The 19,029-nt window shown below is 43.8% G+C and overlaps 1 protein-coding gene across 1 annotated transcript in view; it reads left to right on the forward strand.

Annotated features, from left to right (window-relative positions):
- Positions 1-6: 6 nt before the first annotated feature.
- LOC115283846 (CAAX box protein 1-like) overlaps positions 7-19,029 on the forward strand; it is a 30,922-nt gene continuing 11,899 nt past the window's right edge. Inside the window, exon 1 of the mRNA XM_029930278.1 lies at positions 7-372. Coding sequence (XP_029786138.1) covers positions 133-372 — 240 coding nt within the window. The 5' untranslated portion in view covers positions 7-132. The remainder of the gene's footprint in view (positions 373-19,029) is intronic.

A 19,029-nucleotide genomic window follows, 5' to 3' on the forward strand; every position in this document is an offset into this window, starting at 1 on the left:
CCTGAAGGTGACGTTCCTCATCACCCGCCTCACGGGGCCGGCCCTGCAGTGGGTGATCCCCTACATCAGGAAGAAGAGCCCCCTCCTCAATGATTATCGGGGCTTCCTGGCCGAGATGAAGCGGGTCTTTGGATGGGTGGAGGACGAGGACTTCTAGGCCGGGAGCCCCTCGGGCCTGGGGGCGGGTGCTCGGAGGAGGAAGCGCTGAGCCCGTGGCCGCCGCTCAGATGGCCGCGGGCGGTGCCTCGCCGCGCCTCCCCCTCCCTCACGTTCGCCGCGATCGAGTGGCCGCGCTGTCCCCCGCGCTGCTGTCCCCTCCCGCGTAGTGCTTGCCTTTGTTCCAGGAATAGCGCTCCAGGTCCCCGCTGCTGCGGCTGAGAGCGCGCCACAGGTCTGTGCTGCCGCTGGGCCCCTCCCGTACAGCACACTTGGACTTGGGCCCGCACTCCAGCTGCAGGCTGGGCTCCCGTTACACGCCAGACCTACCACCCACAGCCAGGCCACTGCGGGCCATCTCCGTCAGAATGACCGCCCGGCTTGTGGCGCTGTGCCCGGAGACCCGCGCTGAGGCCACCAGCGCCACCCACCGCACGCCTCGGACAGATGGAGGCCTCCAGCCATCTGGACCCAGCCAAGAAGTGTCTGAGCTGCCATGGCTTCAGGCCCCTGGACAGAGATTCCAGCAGCTCGCCACCCACCCCTGGGAGGGCCTGGACAGCCTCTCCTCTGCAGCGGGACCCATTCCTTCCCTCCTCCCGGAGACCTCTTCTGCTCCGGCCAGATGGCCGCCAGTCCCAGGGGTGCCTGGCAGCCAAATCCAGTCACTCGTTTTTGCCCGTGGACCTGTTAGTTTTGCCCAGAATCCAGTTCTCATCAATTCGCAGCTGTCTCTCTGATGTGTGCCTTTTGTTCAACACAGTGATAGACCCCTGCACTCTGCCCAGCTCTTCTACACTACCTGGACAAACGTCTTTTCCTTCTTTTCAATAAATGTCAGATGCTATTAAAAAGAAATTGAGTCTCCATGAGTATGGCACCTCTCCTTCCTTGGTCCAGTCTGTGGGGTCCGTGTCTCATGCAGCAGGCGTGTCCCTGGTCGTTCTGTGGCTAGTGTTGAATCTTGCATTAGGAAACCGAGCAGGTGGTCCTGTGGTGGTCCTGGGGGGTGGACACCCCACGGGTGACCATTCAGGCCCAGAGGCTGACCGTTTCTGTCCAGCCAGCTGCGTGCCCTTTAGGCAGTGGACCTCCATCTCAGTTTGGCCAAGGCGATAGAAGGAAAGGTCAGCTAGGAGGCTTCTGGAAAGGAATTGCTCATTTCCAAAAAGCTGCTTGAAAGCACAACACCTTTTTTTGTGACAAATCATGAATCCCACACATTTGTTGCTAAAAACCTGTCAGATTTCATTTAATTCATTATTCAGGGAATCAGTGGGATGACAAGTTCTTTAGAAAAAGCACTTACATGTATAAAGCCTAGATTGCCTGAGTAGTAGAGAAGGGCATGCAGAAGTGTGGTTGTCATTTAGTACAAACCAGGTGATGAAATTATAAATTTCTTGGGACGCCTGGGTGGCTCAGTCGGTTAAGCGTCCGGCTTTGGCTCAGGTCGTGATATCACAGTTCATGGGTTCGAGCCCCGTATCAGGTCTGTGCTGACAGCTAGCTCAGAGCCTGGAGACTGTTTACAATTCTGTGTCTCCTTCTCTCTCTGTCCATCCCCTGCTCATGATCTGTATCTCTCTGTCTCTCTAAATAACTGTTAAAAAAATTTTTTTAATGAATTCATGAGTGGAAGTGTGACACTTTAAAAAAGAGAAAGATCTGCTTCACATTTGCAATGATCAGGGGAGTAAATGGCCAACACTCAAGATCAACACTATGGGGCACCTGGGTGGCTCAGTCAGTTGAGTGTCCAACTTCAACCTAGGTCATAATCTCACGGTTCATGGGTTCAAGCCCCACGTCGGGCTCTGTGCTGACAGCTAGCTCAGAGCCTGGAGCCTGCTTCAGATTCTGTGTCTCCCTCTCTCTCTGACCCTCCCCTGCTCACACTGTTTCTCTCTATCTCTCAAAAACTAAATAAAAGACATTTAAAAAAAATTTAAAAAGAAATTATAAATTTCTTTGAAGGGCTGAATAGGAAAAGCATTACTTCTTACTGTTTCTCTGCATGCTAACCTCTGAAATCTGTGCTGAAAATGCTTCTGCTACCTCATCTATAGCTGGAAAAGTTAATTATCCTGATAAAGTCAAAGTAAAAATGGTGATCTTATAGAGGAGCACTAAGTCAACTGTTCTTCATTTCTGATTCAGGTGATTTTTCAAGAGCATGCAAAAGAATAATAAAAATAAAACCATATTATTTTCATTGTCATCTTCTCCGTATCTCTTATCTTGAACAGAGAAATTATTTTCATTCATGTGCAGTTTTTCATAGGCTGTACATGGAACTTGGGGAACATCCTAATTATATGATGATGTTTTTATTGCAAAAAAAATAGTGGAAGCATTGTTTACTTTCAGTCTGGCTTGAAATAGTTCAGAGTCTTGAAATCAGAGTGAATGTTTTGAGTTACTTAATATGATACAGTTGTAATCATTCACAGAGTTCTTAAAAACAGTTGAAAGCTGACTAATTATGAGATCCCAAGTGGTGGTGCTAGCTGTCAGCTTTTCTCCATGGGTTTCAAGGATGATTGTGTTAAGCATATTCACGGTTTGGTTTTAAGGTTATTTATTTATTTGAGAGAGACAGAGAAGAAGAAGGAGGAGGAGGTGTAGGAGGAGGAGGAAGAGGAGGAGGTGGCGGTGGAGTTGTACGACAGAGAGAGAGAAGGAGGGAGAGAATCCCTGGCAGGCTTCTAGTTGTCAGCCCAGAGCCCAAAATGGGGCTCTATCTTAAGAACCGGGAGATCATGACCTGAGCGGAAATCAAGAGTGGGGCGCTTAACAGATTGACTCACCTAGGCGACCCTTGGCTAAAGTGGTTTGCAAAGGGTGTGGAAACAGTTTCTGGAATCAGTCTAGCATATCTCCCATGATCTTTGTCCACCTGGCTCTAGAGACATAAGTGTAATGGGCAGGGACTTCTGGGCGTCCAATGAACAATGTCCTTAACCCACCTTCCTCTCCCAATAAAAATGCCCTGCAGATTTCTTCCTCCTTCCAATATGGTTCTATTAGGGATCCTGCCTTCATCTCCTCTAATTGCATCATCCTCAGTCATCTTTCACATTGCAAATGTCTTGGAGAGGGTCTTAGTTTGCCAAAATCAATCATGCACACTTTCGCAAGAGTCCAGAGAAGGACAAAGGAATAGTATTTGTCAGGAAGAAAGGAGGTTCTTTTTCATTACTTTGCAATCCCACACCCCATCCACCTTGCAGTTACATTCTTAGTTTGTGTCCCCTCACTCCCTTCTAGCACTCAACTGGACTCAACACCCATTGAGAAGCTTTATCTTAGAAAGATCGAGTGATATAAAGACTGGCAAAACAAAATGAATACAAGAGGACAAAAGAGAAATGCAATTAACCTTTTTTTTTTTTACTTATTTTTGCTGGTTGGGGCCAATAATGACCTGAAACCTGTAATTAAGATAACAATACACAAAATTTGTGACAGTGAAATCCACAAAAATTTGAAATCTGAACAAAGTGGACTTTGGGTGGTTCAGTGTCCTGAGTCTCAGGTCTTAGGAAAATCTTGGTAGAACATACTTGTGAAATGGCTCTCTCTTCGCTTGATCCCAGAGGCAGTTCTAGGGCAGAGATGGAGTAGGAAGGGAATTCTAAATGAACCCTTTGTGAATGCCCTGATATATCTGTCCACCAGAAGCTTGGAGCCGAAGGGACAGGCATAAAGAATATCAGAAATCGGAAGCTTCTTCCAGAGGCCTTCCCAGGGGTGTGATACCCTGCCAGCTTCTTCAGGGGTTGAAACACTGCTTTGTCTTCCATCATGAAGCTATTGTTACTACTTAGGTACTCCATCAAGCCATTCTGAGCAGTAATAATTCTAAAATGAATAAAAACCCTTGAGAAAGTTGGGATAGAAGGAACTTACTTAAACATCATAAAAGCCATTTATGAAAAGCCCAAAGCTAATATCATCCTCAATTCGGAATGGGGAAAAATGGATGGACCTCGAGGGTGTCATGCTAAGCGAAATAAGTCAGGCAGAGAAGGAAAGATACCATATGTTTTTACTTAAAGGTCTAATAGGAGAAACCTAACAGGGGCCCATGGGAAGGGGAAAGTGGGGGAAAAGAGTTGAGGAGAGGGAGTGAGGCAAATCATGAGAGACTTTTGAATGCTGAGAACAAACTGAGGGCTGAAGAAGGAGAGGGGAAGGGGTTATGGTCATGGAGAGGGGCACTTTTGGGGAAGAGCACTGGGTGTTATATGGAAACCAACTTGGTAATAAACTATTTAAAAATAAAAATAAATAAATAAATAAATAATAAAATGAAAAGTCACACATCTAATGGGACTAAGTGTGGGAAGGACAGATATCAATCAAAACACACTCAGAGAAATAAAGGAATGTGAAAGTCCGTCATGATCTCAAACCATTTACTGGCATGGGGAAAAGGTCATGACTGAACATGAAGGAAAAAAATCAGTTACTGAACAGACATGACCTAGTTAGGGCATCAAGACCCCTTTATCTTAGCACCTCTGCAGCTAATAGCAAAGTCCGGACTGCGAGGTCCTGGACTTTGAGTTCATGTTTGTGTGCAAGGAAACCCTCAACATTGTGATGATGGAGAGGATGGTTAAAAGAAACCAGTTAGGCTGGATTCAGTAGCTACTGCTCCAGATCTGAGCTCCTTACCTTTCCTTTGCTCTTACTGGTCCTCTTTCTGGTTCCACCACTGGCCCCCACTCCTCCTGAGTGCTCTCCATGCCCACACTCTTACTGGTGCTTCATAGTCAGTCACCAAATCTGTTCTGCCCTGGCTCTCACTCCAGTGGGTCCTCTCTTATTCAGCCCCGAGGCACCAACCACAATTCCGATCACCTGCCCTCTTTACCCTGGGATTGCAGAGGCCCTGCCACAAGTGCCCCGCTGACTCAGGAACCTCTTTTCTCTTCCTGCTGTGGGTGTTTCCTTATGTCTCGTGGCAGCTGAGAGAACGTGGTCGGATGACCACAGGGCGAATATTTAGAATTTCAGTGCCCTGTTGGACCTACGGATATAGTAAGCCTGTTAATTTGGGCCTTGACCCCAATAGTACCTATTCTGCTATCTGGGTAGAAGACAGCATATTTACTTACACTCGAAGCAAACACATTCTTTGTAAGATCACTAGGATAGATTTCTAATATTAATACATAGATCAAAGTCCACATAACGCTTTAACTATTTTGACCTGTAAAAATCTCACTACAGAAAATTGTTTTCAAATTATATTCTTACTAGTAATGTGAGGGAATGTCTCTTTGCCTCTGTCATTATTAAGATTTTAATTTTCAATAAGATGCAGTATCTCAACGATAAGATACTCTTTCCCACAGCAAAACGCTCTCTGTTATTCTTCTTCACCTCTGTCACCAATAAAATGAGGCTTTTTGAAAATAGTTACTTTCTCCCTCTCTTCTCCTCTCCTCTACCTTACTATAATCGAGACAGTTGGAACTATTCTTCATTTTCCAAACCCACTCTCATTCCCTCAAGTGATGGGGCTTGTGGAAACCGTTGACACCAGAAAGTACGGGAACAATTCAGCTGGGAATTTTTATCACTTTTAGGTCTCTATAAAGAGCAATATTTAACTTGTTATATGAAAGCTTATCAACCCGCTTTCAGGTATTTGATGTTAAATGACATTTTAGGAATGAAGACAATGGTGGTGTTAAATTTAGACCTTTTCAAAATCTACAAACACTGAGGTTTTCCCATCTGTACCAAAGATAAAATACAAGTATGTTCAAGTAATGAGTTAGCAGAGTTGCCAAGCACAATGGTGGATGAAAGAGAAAGAATGCCTGTCCATGAGATATTGAGAGAAGATAAAAGGATCGGTCATCAATCAAAATTTAAGAGGTAAGCACCCACAAATTTGGAACCACATTCACATTCACCAAGAAATCTTTTTATTTTTTTATTTTTGAGAGTGACAGAGTGTGAGCAGGGGATGGGCAGAGGATCCAAAGCAGGCTCTGCACTGAGAAAAGTGAGCCCAATGTGGGGCTCAAACTCATGAACTACGAGATCATGACCTGAGTGAAAGAGTCACCCAGGGGCCCTTCACATTCACCAAGAAGTAATCTTAAGTGTGGGATTTAGTCTAAAGTGATTCTGAACTGGTTGTGCATACTATAAGGTTAAGGTTAAAGGATACAAACATTCACCTTGATTTTCAGTTTAGAGGATTATCTATAATCCACTACTCCAGTTTCTTCTGTCTTCGTGGAATCACACGGACAGCCTAAGTTGGAAGCTAAAGTCAGGTGGGTAACACCATGACTATTACCACCCTTCTCAGCTCTTTTCTATACTGTCATTACTTAAATGACAGTATCAGCCTGGCTGGATTTAGAGTCCATCTCACTTCAACCACTGAATCATCTCTCAAGTAAGTTTAATGGGCATTCTGTGTATGTCAGTTGTAGCAGTCATTAGATCACTGAGCACATTGAAGAGGACACTCTTGGGTGACCTTGGAACCTCAGACCACTATGGGACATTTAAACCCATTATGTAATGATTGACATCCACACAATTTGTGTAATCAAGGCCATAAAAATAAGGAACAAAGAATTTGCTGTGTGAGTAGCCATCACATCAGGGCCAACACCCGTCCATTGTGTCTACACTAGAACATGCTAATATCTAATACTTCAAAGTAATGAAGACTTTTGTATATTGAGCTCCTAATATGTAAAAAGAAATGCTAGAAGTGCCTCATGCACATGAACTTATAAGATGGAGTCCATGTTTCTGTCTACTCCTTTTAGAGTAGCATAGATAGGGGTGCCTGGGTGGCTCAGGAGGTTAAGCCTCTGACTCTTGATCTCGGCTCAAGTCATGACCTCATGGTTGGTGAGATTGAGCCCCATATCAGGCTCTGTACTATACTCCAGGTATTTGAAGCAGGTATATTTAAGCACTTCGTGCAAATAACTATAAAAAGGGCTGGAAGGGCTAGCTTTAGCTGTCACATTATCTTTCGTGGCATTAAGAGTATTAAAAAACTAATGTCCCATGAGGCAGATGCTATTAATGTTCTGTCTTTCTCTCTTTTGGAAATCTATACCATTTTTATGCACTTCATCTTCTCTTGTGTTTTTCCTCCCAATAGCCAAATTCGGTGGCTCTTTGCCCACAGGCTACCAGAACTTCCTTTGTCTGCAGGCCTGAAGAGACGGTAGCTAGTAATTTAAGTCCTCCAGAGAGCAGCCTTTAGCTAATGACTGATGGATGTGTAGTTATAAAAACCTCAGCTCGAGGCGCCTGGGTGGCTCAGAAGGTTAAGCGTCCGACTTGGACTCAGGTCACGATCACATGGTTTGTGGGTTTGAGCCCCGCGTTGGGCTCTGTGCTGACAGCTTAGAGCCTGGAGCCGGCTTCGGATTCTGTGTCTCCCACCTTCTCTGTCCCTCCCTTGCTCATTCTCTGTCTCTCAGCAATAAATAAGTGTTAAATTAAAAAAAAAAAACCTCAGCCCTCCTCTAATCAGCACAAGTGTAAGGTGTGACCTACAGTGTCTGTAGAGTTACCCTATTGAATTGTGTCAAGTGACCCTCTGTGGGACTTTGGTCTATATCAAAATATTGCTTAGTTTTCTCCCCCTCCCTGCCCACTTCCCCACTCTTCATCAGTGTATTTTTATTTGGAACACTTCTTGATGTATCTTGAAGTTTATTTATTTTTGAGAGACAGAAACAGAGTGCAAGTGGGGGAAGGGCAGAGAGAGAGGGAGACACAGAATTCAAAGCAGGCTCTAGGCTCCGAGCTGTCAGCACACAGCCTGATGCAAGGCTCGAACCCACAGATTGTGAGATCCTGACTTGAGCCGATGTTGGTCACTAAATCCACTGAGCCGCCCAGGAGCCCCAATTTGTGTTTTTTTAAATCTTAAAATTAAATATTTGTATTATTGCTTGTGTAGATTTAGCAACATATTTACCTCTTCTTTAATTTATTTTTTCTTTATTTATTTTTTAATAGTTTATGGTCAAATTGGTTTCCATATAACACCCAGTGCTTCTCCACACAAGTGCCCCCCACAATGACCATCACCTCCTCCCTCCCTCCCCTCCCCCATCAGTCCATGGTTCGTTTTCTGTATTCAGTAGTCTCCCTTGATCAGTGTCCCTCACTCTTCCCCGCTCTCTTTCCCCCTTCCTCTCCCCATGGTCCCCTGCCAGGTCTCTCCTGTTAGACCTATGAATGCAAACATATGGTATCTATCCTTCTCTGCCTGACTTATTTTGCTTAGCATGACACCCTCAAGGTCCATCCACTTTCCTACAAATGGCCAGATTTCATTCTTCCTCATTGCCATATAGTACTCCATTGTATATACCACATCTTCTTGATCCATTCATCAGTTGTTGGACATTTAGGCTCTTTCCATGATTTGGCTATTGTAGAAAGTGCTGCGATGAACATTGGGGTACATGTGCTCCTATGCATCAGCACTTCTGTATCCCCTGGGTAAATCCCTAGCAGTGCTATTGCTGGGTCATAGGGGAGTTCTATTAATAGTTTTTTGATGAACCACCACACTGTTTTCCAGAATGGCTGCACCAGTTTACATTGCCACCAATAGTGTAGGAGGGTGCCCGTCTCTCCACACCCTCGCCGGCATCTATAGTCTTTTGATTTGTTCATTTTAGCCACTCTGACCGGTGTGAGGTGATATCTCAGTGTGGTTTTGGTTTGAATTTCCTTGATGATGAGTGACACTGAGCATCGTTCCATGTGCCTGTTGGCCATCTGGATGTCCTCTTTGGAGAAGTGTCTCTTCAGGTCTTCTGCCCATTTCTTCACTGGATCATTCATTTTTCGTGTATGTAGTTTAGTGAGCTCCTTGTATATTTTGGATACTAACCCTCTATCTGATATGCCATTTGCCACTATCTTTTCCCATTCTGTTGGTTGCTTATTAGTCTTTTTGATTGTTTCCTTTGCCTTGCAGAAGCTTGTTCTCTTGATGAGGTCCCAGTAGTTCATTTTTGTTCTTGAATCCCTTGTCTCTGAGGATGTGTTGAGGAAGAAATTGCTGCGATTGAGTTCTAGGAGGCTATTTCCTGCTTTTTCCTCAAGGGTTTTCATGGTTTCCTGTCTCACATTCAGATCCTTTATCCATTTTGAGTTTATTTTTGTGAATGGTGTCAGAAAGTGGTCTAATTTCATTTTTCTATATGTTGCTGTCCAGCTCTCCCAACACCACCTGTTGAAGAGGCTGTCTTTTTTCCATCGGACACTCTTTCCTGCTTTGTCAAAGATTAATTGGCCATAACATATACTTGTGGGTCCAGTTCGGGGCTCTCTATTCTATTCCATTGGTCCATGTGTCTGTTTTTGTGCCAGGACCATACTGTCTTGATGATGACAGCTTTGTAGTAGAGGCTAAAGTCTGGGATTGTGATGCCTCCCATTTTGGTTTTCTTCTTCAATATTACTTTAGCTATTCGGGCTCTTTTGTGGTTCCATATGAATTTTAAGATAGTTTGTTCTAGTTTTGAGAAGAATGCTGGTGCAACTTTGATGGAGATACATTATGATCAAATGGGATTTATTCCTGGGTTACAAGGCTGGTTCAATATTCACAAATCCATTAATGTGATACACCACATCAACAAAACAAAAGAAAAAATCATATGATCCTGTCGATAGATGCTGAAAAAGCATTTGACAAAATACAACATCCCTTTTTAATAAAAGCTCTCGAGAAAGTTGGGATAGAAGGAACTTACTTAAACATCATAAAAGCCATTTACAAAAAGCCCACAGCCAGTTATCCTCAATGGGGAAAAACTGAGAGCTTTCCCCCTGAAATCAGGGACACGACAGGGATGTCCACTCTCACCATTGTTGTTTAACATAGTATTGGAAGTCCTAGCATCAGCAATCAGACAACAAAAGGAAATAAAAGGCATCAGAATCGGCAAAGAAGAAGTCAAACTTTCCCTTTTCACAGACGACATGATACTCTACATGGAAAACCTGATCGACTCCACCAGAAGCCTTCTAGAATTTACCTCTTTCAAAAATTATTTTTAAATCTCATTTATAGAATCGCCCAGATCTTTGTTTTTCCACACAATATGGCTCTATGTGCCCCAAATATAGTGATGTAATTGTTCGTAGATGACTATTCCACTTTTGTTTCTGAGACTTTTTTCCTTCATCTGTGGGCATCAGGTCTGCAAGTTCTGATACAGGTGCTTTCAATGCTTGTATACGAGCAGGCAGTGAACCCTTCATAAGGGCCACCTGGCGAAAAACAATCTACAACACTATGATTTGTTGTAAGAAACATCCTGATATGAGAGAGATCAAAATGCGAAAAATTCACATCATACAATCGATGAAAACAATATTATTCTGTGGTCTTTCAGCTTCCATTTTTACTATTAATAAATCAGGTATCAGTTTAAATTTCTGTTTCTTCTTTGGTTGTTCTGAGGATTTTCTCTTTGTATTCAGTGGTTCTGTAGCTTTTCTCTTTATCTAAATGTGCATTCCTTTTCTTGTATTTAAAAAAGTGAGTTATAAATTACATCCAGTAAGGGATAAAAATTTTAAGCATACAGCTAGATGAATTTTTGCATTTGTACACATCAGTGTAACCACTGACCAGATCACCACATAGAATATTTCCAACATTCAAAATGAGGGTCTCATTCAGTTCTAGGGCCATATGCCTCAAAGGTAAGCACTTTTCTGACTTCTATCACCATTGATAAGTTTTACCTGGTTTTGAACATCTCTCCTAAATGAAATTATATAGTATTTATTCTATGTATTTGTGAGATTCATCTATGGTATGTATTTCAAGTGTTCATTACTTACCAAAGTGTAGCCTGATGGTTCTATGGTGATATCTCACTGAATTTTTAATTTTCATTTTTCTTAGGACTAATAATAAAAAGAACTGCTTTTTAATAATTCTCTTTTTTAAAGTAATCTCAACACCCAACGTGGGGCTCAAACTTACAACATTGAGATCAAAAGTCTCATGCTCCTGGTGCCTGGGTGGATCGGTTAGTTAAGCGGCCAACTCTTGATTTTGGCTTAGGTCATGATCTCATGGTTCACGGGATTGAGCCCACATCTGGCTCTGAGCTAACATCTCAGAGCCTGCTTGGGATTCTCTCTCTTCCCCTCTCTCTGCCCCTCCCTCTTTCATGCTCTTTCTCTCTCAAAATAAATAAATAAATATTCTTAAGAAAATTTAAAGTATTAAAAGAAGAGTCTCATGCTCTACTGACTGAGCCAGGCAGGCACCCCTTGAATAACTCTTTCTATGTTTATTGGCCACTTTGCTACCCTCTTTTATGAAATGTCCATTCAAAAATTTCACCTCTTTTTTTTAAGTTTATTTACTTATTTTGAGGGGTAGGGGCAGAAAGAGAGGGAGAGAGAGAATCCCAAGCAGTCTCCACGCTGTCAGCCCAAGCCCAACTGGAGGCTCCGTTTCACAAATGGTGAGATCATGACCTAAGCTGAAATCAAGAGTCAGATATTTAACTGACTGAGGCACCCAGGCACCCCTCATCTATTCTTAAAACTGGCTTATCTATCTTCTTATTGGCCAGTAGCAGTTCTTTATATATTTTTGGTGTTACTACTCCAGCCAAAGGCCATCAGGAACACACTTATAATTGAACAAGTTGGGTCTGTTATGCATTGGAGCCAGGGAAAACACAAACCATGGAGAGCCATGGGGATCTCAGTAAGAAGATGTTAGAAGAAACTTATTAAAGTATTTTGGCTTCTGTTAGGTAATTTGGGTGACAGTTTTTAAAAGTAAGGCTTTGTTCTGGATTAGATGCTGTCAGGAAGTGGAGGTAATTCTATGATTGGGTGTCTTTTTTTTTTTTTTTTTTTTTGAGAGAGAGCATTCACGAGAGCTTGAGCAGGGGAGGAGCAGAGGGAGATGGAGAGAGAGAATCTTAAGCAGGCTACACACCCATAAGATCATGACCTGATCAAGAGTTAGACACTTAACCAACCAAGAAATCTTTGCCAAACCTATTATCATAGATATTCTCCTATATTTTCCTCTAAAACCTTAATTGTTTTGACTTTCATATTTAAGTCTATAATTCATACTGAATTAATTTTTATGTATCCTAGGAGGTAGGAGCCACTGGTTATTTTTTCAATGTAGATATCTAATTGACCTAATAACATTTATTGAGAAGTCCATTCTTCCCCCACTGAATCGAGGTTGTGTCTTTGTCATAAATCTGGTGACCATATAAGTGTGATTTCTTTCTGGATTGGTTATTATATTCTATTTGTTATACTATCCTTGCACTACTACCACATTCTTAAATTTCTGGCCTTTGCGTTTTGCTTTTGTTTTTTTACAATAAGCATTGATACCTGGCAGTGTTAAGTCATCTATCTAGCTTTGTATTTCTTCTTCATTATAGACTTGGCCATCTTTTGGCAAAATTCTTTGCCTTTCCATATATTGTATTTATTCTCATATTTTAGTGTCACTTATCATTTTCTCTTACGATTAGTACTTTTTGTATCCTGTTAAAGAAATGTTTGTGGGGCACCTCGGTAGCTCAGTCAGTTAGGCACCCAACTCTTGATTTCAGCTCAGGTCATGATCTCATAGTTGTGGGATTGAGCCTCCATCAGGCTCTGCACTGACAGCATGGAGCCTGCTTGGGATTCTCTCTCTCCCTCTCTTTCTGCCCCTACCCCACTCTCTATCTCTCAAAATAAATAAATTAAATTTTTTTTTAAATAAATGTTTCCCTATCTTAAGCTAAGTTCATGGAGATATCCTTTTATATATTTTAATGTTTATTTTTGAGAGAGAGAGATAAACTGACAGAGCAGGAGCAGAGGAGAGGCAGAGAGAGAGGGAGACAAAGAATCCAAAGCAAGCTTCAGGCTCTGAGCTGTCAGCATAGAGCCCTACATGGGGCTTGAACCCATGAACTGTAAGATCATGATCTGAGCTGACGACACTTAACTGACTGAGCCACCCAGGCATCCTGGAGATATCCTCTTGTATTTTCTTCGAAAACCTGCTTGATTTTTATTAGAATTACATTGAATCAAGAAATAAATTTGGGAAGGATATATATTATAACAATTTTGAGTCTTTCAATTCATTACCATCTTACCCCATTTATTTTGTTATTTAAATTATTTCAGTAATATTTTGTAGTTTTTAGTTTCAAGGTGTTGACAATCTTTTATAGATTTATTTCTCAGTATTTGATAATGAATAACATTATCATAAATGGTATCTTTAAAGATTTTATTTTTTTAAGTAATTGCTACACCCATGAACCATGAGGTCAAGACCTGAGCCAAAATCTGATGCTTAACCAGCAGAACTACCCAGGTGCCTTTTATTAATTAAAATTTTTTATTCATTTATTTATTTTTAAATTATTTATTTGTTTATTTATTTTGAGAAGGGGGAGGCACAGAGAAAGAGGGAGAGAGAGAATCTAAAGCAGGCTCCCTGCTCAGTGTGGAGCCTGATGTGGGGCTCAATTCCATGAACTGTGAGATCATAACCTGAGCTTAAATTAAAAAATTGGACCCTCAACCAACTGAGCCACCCAGGCTCCCCTCATATACACCATTTTTTAAAAAAATGCTGCAGTCAACATCCTTATTGGAATTGCTCATTGGTAGGGCATGCATGCCATCAACTTCACAAAGTATTACCATATTCATTTCTGATTTTGTTGTACAGTATCACCAGCATTTTGTGAGAATTCTCATTTCCCCATGTCCTTCAACACTTGACATTGTCATTGTATTTACTTTTACCAATCTAACAGTTTTGAAATGGGACCCCATTTTTTGTTCTATTTAAAATCTGTGTGGGAGCTTCCGGATAGGTGAGCATATGGCAATTTGGCGAGAAAGGTGTGCTTTGAGAGAGTCCGGAAGTCCCTTTCTACAGACCTTGCCCTATGCTTCGCTTCGTGCTGGCTGTTCTGGAGTTCCATCCTTTCATAATAAAACAGTCATGTGCACAGAAAATGCTAGGTGAGAACCCAGCAAGAAGGTGGCCTCTAGAAGCCAAGGAGAGAGATGTCAGGAGAAATAGAATCTCCCCACACTGGGATCTGGGACTTTCAACCTCCAGAGCTGAGAGAAATAAATGTCTGTTGTTTAAGTCAAAACACACACACACACACACACACACACACACACACTCCCTGCTCTGATTACTAACATGATTGTGCATCTCTTCAAATGTCCCTCACTTGGCATTGATTGTTCATGTATCTTTTGGGTAACTTCCATTTGTCCTTCTATAATTACTCTCCTCCTCTGTACTCTGTGCCCAGGAGGCTGACCTTTTGGACTGCATGAATGACTCACTTGCCCTCTGGCTTCTGGTTAAGTTTGTTGAATTGCTGAATTGCTGAGATTCTTGAGTTTTGATTGAGTTTGGCCAATGAGAGACTTCCATCTCTACCAGACTGAGAGGTGACTGTGGCTAAGTTTCTCTACCAAAGACAACAAATGCTCTCCAGGGGTTTTCTTTTTTTATTTTATTTTTTAAAGGAGTGTGAGTTGGGGAGGGGCAGAGAGAGAGGGAGAGAGAATCCCAAGCAGGCTCTACACTGACAGGCTGGGGCTCTATCCCAAGAACCATGAGACCATGACCTGAGCCTAGATCAAGGGTTGGATGCTTAACTGACTGAGCCACCCAGGCGCCCCACCACAAGACCTTTCTTGTTGCCCTGCAATAATGGTGTACAAGAAATTCCTCAAAACTTAAAACAGTCACCTGTTCTTGACCACGTACTATCAGTTGTCTGGGGCTATTCTGCTTCAGGATGCAGTTAGGGTGGGCTTGGCTCTAGGATACAAATTGCGTTTAGATCTGCTCCACTGTGAATTACCCTGTCGTCCAGACTGAAGGATCTGCAACTACCTCGGGCAAGCTCTTCTCACACGCATATTGACTTTCTCTAATCACAACAGGTCTGCTCATATTGCACAGATAAAAGCAAGTATATGACAAAGCCTAGATTCAGAGGAGCAAGTATGTATGCTCCATCTTGAGAGTGGAGTGAGGAGCAAATATTTGCAGAACGATTATCCAATCGATCACAACTTCTATCCACACACACACATTTTTTATAATCCCTTCACTTAATTCTCCTCTATTATGCCGTTTGTGTTTGCCATGGGTTGCTTGTTAGAACCCACATTAAGGCTATATCATCCTCACAAGTTTCTATAGATTTCCTACTTTTCAGGGACATACAATACCCCCTCCCATTTTAGTGCAGCCTTATTTCCCCCTTTTTGGCTTTCCTTTCTTGTGTGGGTACTCACCAAAGGCCCTACCCTATCTCTGCCACCACCTCTTGTGACTAACGCTAACAACTTAGTGTGCGTATTTCTATAGTATTCTTCATGCACACCCAATTGTGTGTGTTTGTGTGCATGTGCATTCATTCATATGTAAGCTTTTTTGAATTAATATCTATTTAACAACAAAAACATGATGCCGTTTTCTACATATGGTTTCTTACTTAAAACCTTACAAAGTCTCCCCAAATCAGTTGGCATAGATCTTTCTTATTCCTTTAAAATGCTGAATTATGGGAGTGCCTGGCTAGCTCAGTAGGTGAGCCTTGATTTGGGGGAGTTTGAGCCCCATGTTGGGAGGAGAGATCACTTAAAAAAAACTAGGGGCACTTGGGTGGCTCAGTCAGTTAAGCATCCGACTCTAGATTTCAGCTCAGGTCATGATCTCCTGGTTCTTGGGACTGAGCCCTGTATAGGGCTCTATGCTGACAGGGTGGAGCCTGCTTGGAGTTCTTTCTCTCCCTCTCTCTCTGTTCCTCTCCAGCTCTCTTTCTCTCTCAAAATAAATAAATAAACATTAAAAAACTAAAATGTGGAATTATGTTCCATCATGCTGACTCCATTCCCCTACTGATGAGTGAAGTTCATGCCATGACGAGCTTTAGTCCTAAGGTAGTCCTTCCCCAGTTGCTGGGAGCCTAGGCTGCTGAGAGCCACAGCTGGATCACTCCCCTGTAATTGCTAACGGTGGAGGGGAGTTCCCTGGCCCAGGCTTACCGATTGCCTTCAGGTAAGGCCATATCTAATGCCTACTCAATGTGGAGGTAAAAAAGGTCTGGCCTCAACTCCTCAATCCATAACTTTTCTGAATGGCTATTCCAGCTTAAGTTGTCACTGTAGAATCAACTGGGGCCTCTATTGCGACTGTCATGTTTCTTTAATTTTTTTAGGACTTTATTTTATTTTGAGAAAGAGAGGCAGAGAATGAGTAGGTGAGGGGCAGAGAGAGAGGAAGGCACAGAATATAAAGCAGGCTCCAGGCTCTGAGCTGTCAGCACAGAGCCTGACATGGGGCTCGAACCCACTGACTGTGAGGTTCAATACCTGAGCTGAAGTCAGATGCTTAACCGACTGAGCCACCCAGGCGCCTGTCAAGCTTCTTTAAAACCTCCCTCTACTCAACCTTCTTCTCTTCCTCCCTTACAAGTATTAGGAGATCTGTGTCTGAGGGTGTATTTGGTGCTAGAGGTGGTCCTAGGAGCAGATTATGAGCTAGGATTTCGGAGTGCAACTACCTGCCAGCTGGCTAGATGCTAGGACTCTATCCCTCATGATAGGGGAAGTGCAGATAACTATGATGTGGTCATGGTGCAGCTATCAAGACTTTCACCAGCAATGAATACAGAAAGGACACTAATGGAAGGAAATGTACTGGAAGGTGCAATACTCAGGGGTTGACTGGTTGAGAGGAAGTAATAACTACAAAGATTGTGCAAATAGATGGTAGTAACAAGAGGTTATTATAAAACTGCACAAACAGGTAAAGGCAAACGGTGATTAACACCAATCTGACCTAGGCTCCAAAGCAAAGGGTCTCATATGCAGGCAGAAGGCAGAGGATGAGTACCAGGCTCTAATGATTAGACCTCTTTGTATGCTTCTCACAAGTCCATTTTTGTTTTCTACAAGTCAGACCAATTCATGGACAAAGTAAGCTCAGCGTTTCCCAGCCATTCATATGCTCAGAGAAAATCACCCAAATCAGAAATGAGTCAGAAGTTGGATTCTATGAACTCTTAATATACCAGAGTGCTGCACTATAGACCCACCTCTTCTCTGACATTATCAAGATATTGAACTTTTCCAGCCATAGATGAGGTAGCAGAGGCCTTCTCAGCACTGATTTCACAGGTTAGCATGCAGAGAAGCAGTAAGAAGTAATGCTTTTCCTATTCTGCCCTAGAGAAACTTATAATTTTACCGTCCTGTAGCTCATCAACCAGACTTATATTAAATTAACAACCCCATTTCTGCATTCCCGTCTCTACTACTCACCCAATCAAGGTTACATGTAAGTGCTTTTTCTAAAGAATCTGTCGTCCCACAGATTCTCTGAATAATGAATTAAATAAAAATTGACAGGTGTTCAGCCACAAATGTGTGGGATTCATGATTTGTCACAAAATGGTGTTGTGCTTTCAAGCAGCTTTTTGGAAATGAGCAATTCCTTTCCAGAAGCCTCCTAGCTGACCTTTCCTTCTATCGCCTTGGCCAAACTGAGATGGAGGTCCACTGCCTAAAGGGCACGCAGCTGGCTGGACAGAAACGGTCAGCCTCTGGGCCTGAATGGTCACCCGTGGGGTGTCCACCCCCCAGGACCACCACAGGACCACCTGCTCGGTTTCCTAATGCAAGATTCAACACTAGCCACAGAACGACCAGGGACACGCCTGCTGCATGAGACACGGACCCCACAGACTGGACCAAGGAAGGAGAGGTGCCATACTCATGGAGACTCAATTTCTTTTTAATAGCATCTGACATTTATTGAAAAGAAGGAAAAGACGTTTGTCCAGGTAGTGTAGAAGAGCTGGGCAGAGTGCAGGGGTCTATCACTGTGTTGAACAAAAGGCACACATCAGAGAGACAGCTGCGAATTGATGAGAACTGGATTCTGGGCAAAACTAACAGGTCCACGGGCAAAAACGAGTGACTGGATTTGGCTGCCAGGCACCCCTGGGACTGGCGGCCATCTGGCCGGAGCAGAAGAGGTCTCCGGGAGGAGGGAAGGAATGGGTCCCGCTGCAGAGGAGAGGCTGTCCAGGCCCTCCCAGGGGTGGGTGGCGAGCTGCTGGAATCTCTGTCCAGGGGCCTGAAGCCATGGCAGCTCAGACACTTCTTGGCTGGGTCCAGATGGCTGGAGGCCTCCATCTGTCCGAGGCGTGCGGTGGGTGGCGCTGGTGGCCTCAGCGCGGGTCTCCGGGCACAGCGCCACAAGCCGGGCGGTCATTCTGACGGAGATGGCCCGCAGTGGCCTGGCTGTGGGTGGTAGGTCTGGCGTGTAACGGGAGCCCAGCCTGCAGCTGGAGTGCGGGCCCAAGTCCAAGTGTGCTGTACGGGAGGGGCCCAGCGGCAGCACAGACCTGTGGCGCGCTCTCAGCCGCAGCAGCGGGGACCTGGAGCGCTATTCCTGGAACAAAGGCAAGCACTACGCGGGAGGGGACAGCAGCGCGGGGGACAGCGCGGCCACTCGATCGCGGCGAACGTGAGGGAGGGGGAGGCGCGGCGAGGCACCGCCCGCGGCCATCTGAGCGGCGGCCACGGGCTCAGCGCTTCCTCCTCCGAGCACCCGCCCCCAGGCCCGAGGGGCTCCCGGCCTAGAAGTCCTCGTCCTCCACCCATCCAAAGACCCGCTTCATCTCGGCCAGGAAGCCCCGATAATCATTGAGGAGGGGGCTCTTCTTCCTGATGTAGGGGATCACCCACTGCAGGGCCGGCCCCGTGAGGCGGGTGATGAGGAACGTCACCTTCAGG

Source organism: Suricata suricatta, chromosome X (genome assembly GCF_006229205.1).
Source record: "Suricata suricatta isolate VVHF042 chromosome X, meerkat_22Aug2017_6uvM2_HiC, whole genome shotgun sequence".
NCBI lineage: Eukaryota > Metazoa > Chordata > Mammalia > Carnivora > Herpestidae > Suricata > Suricata suricatta.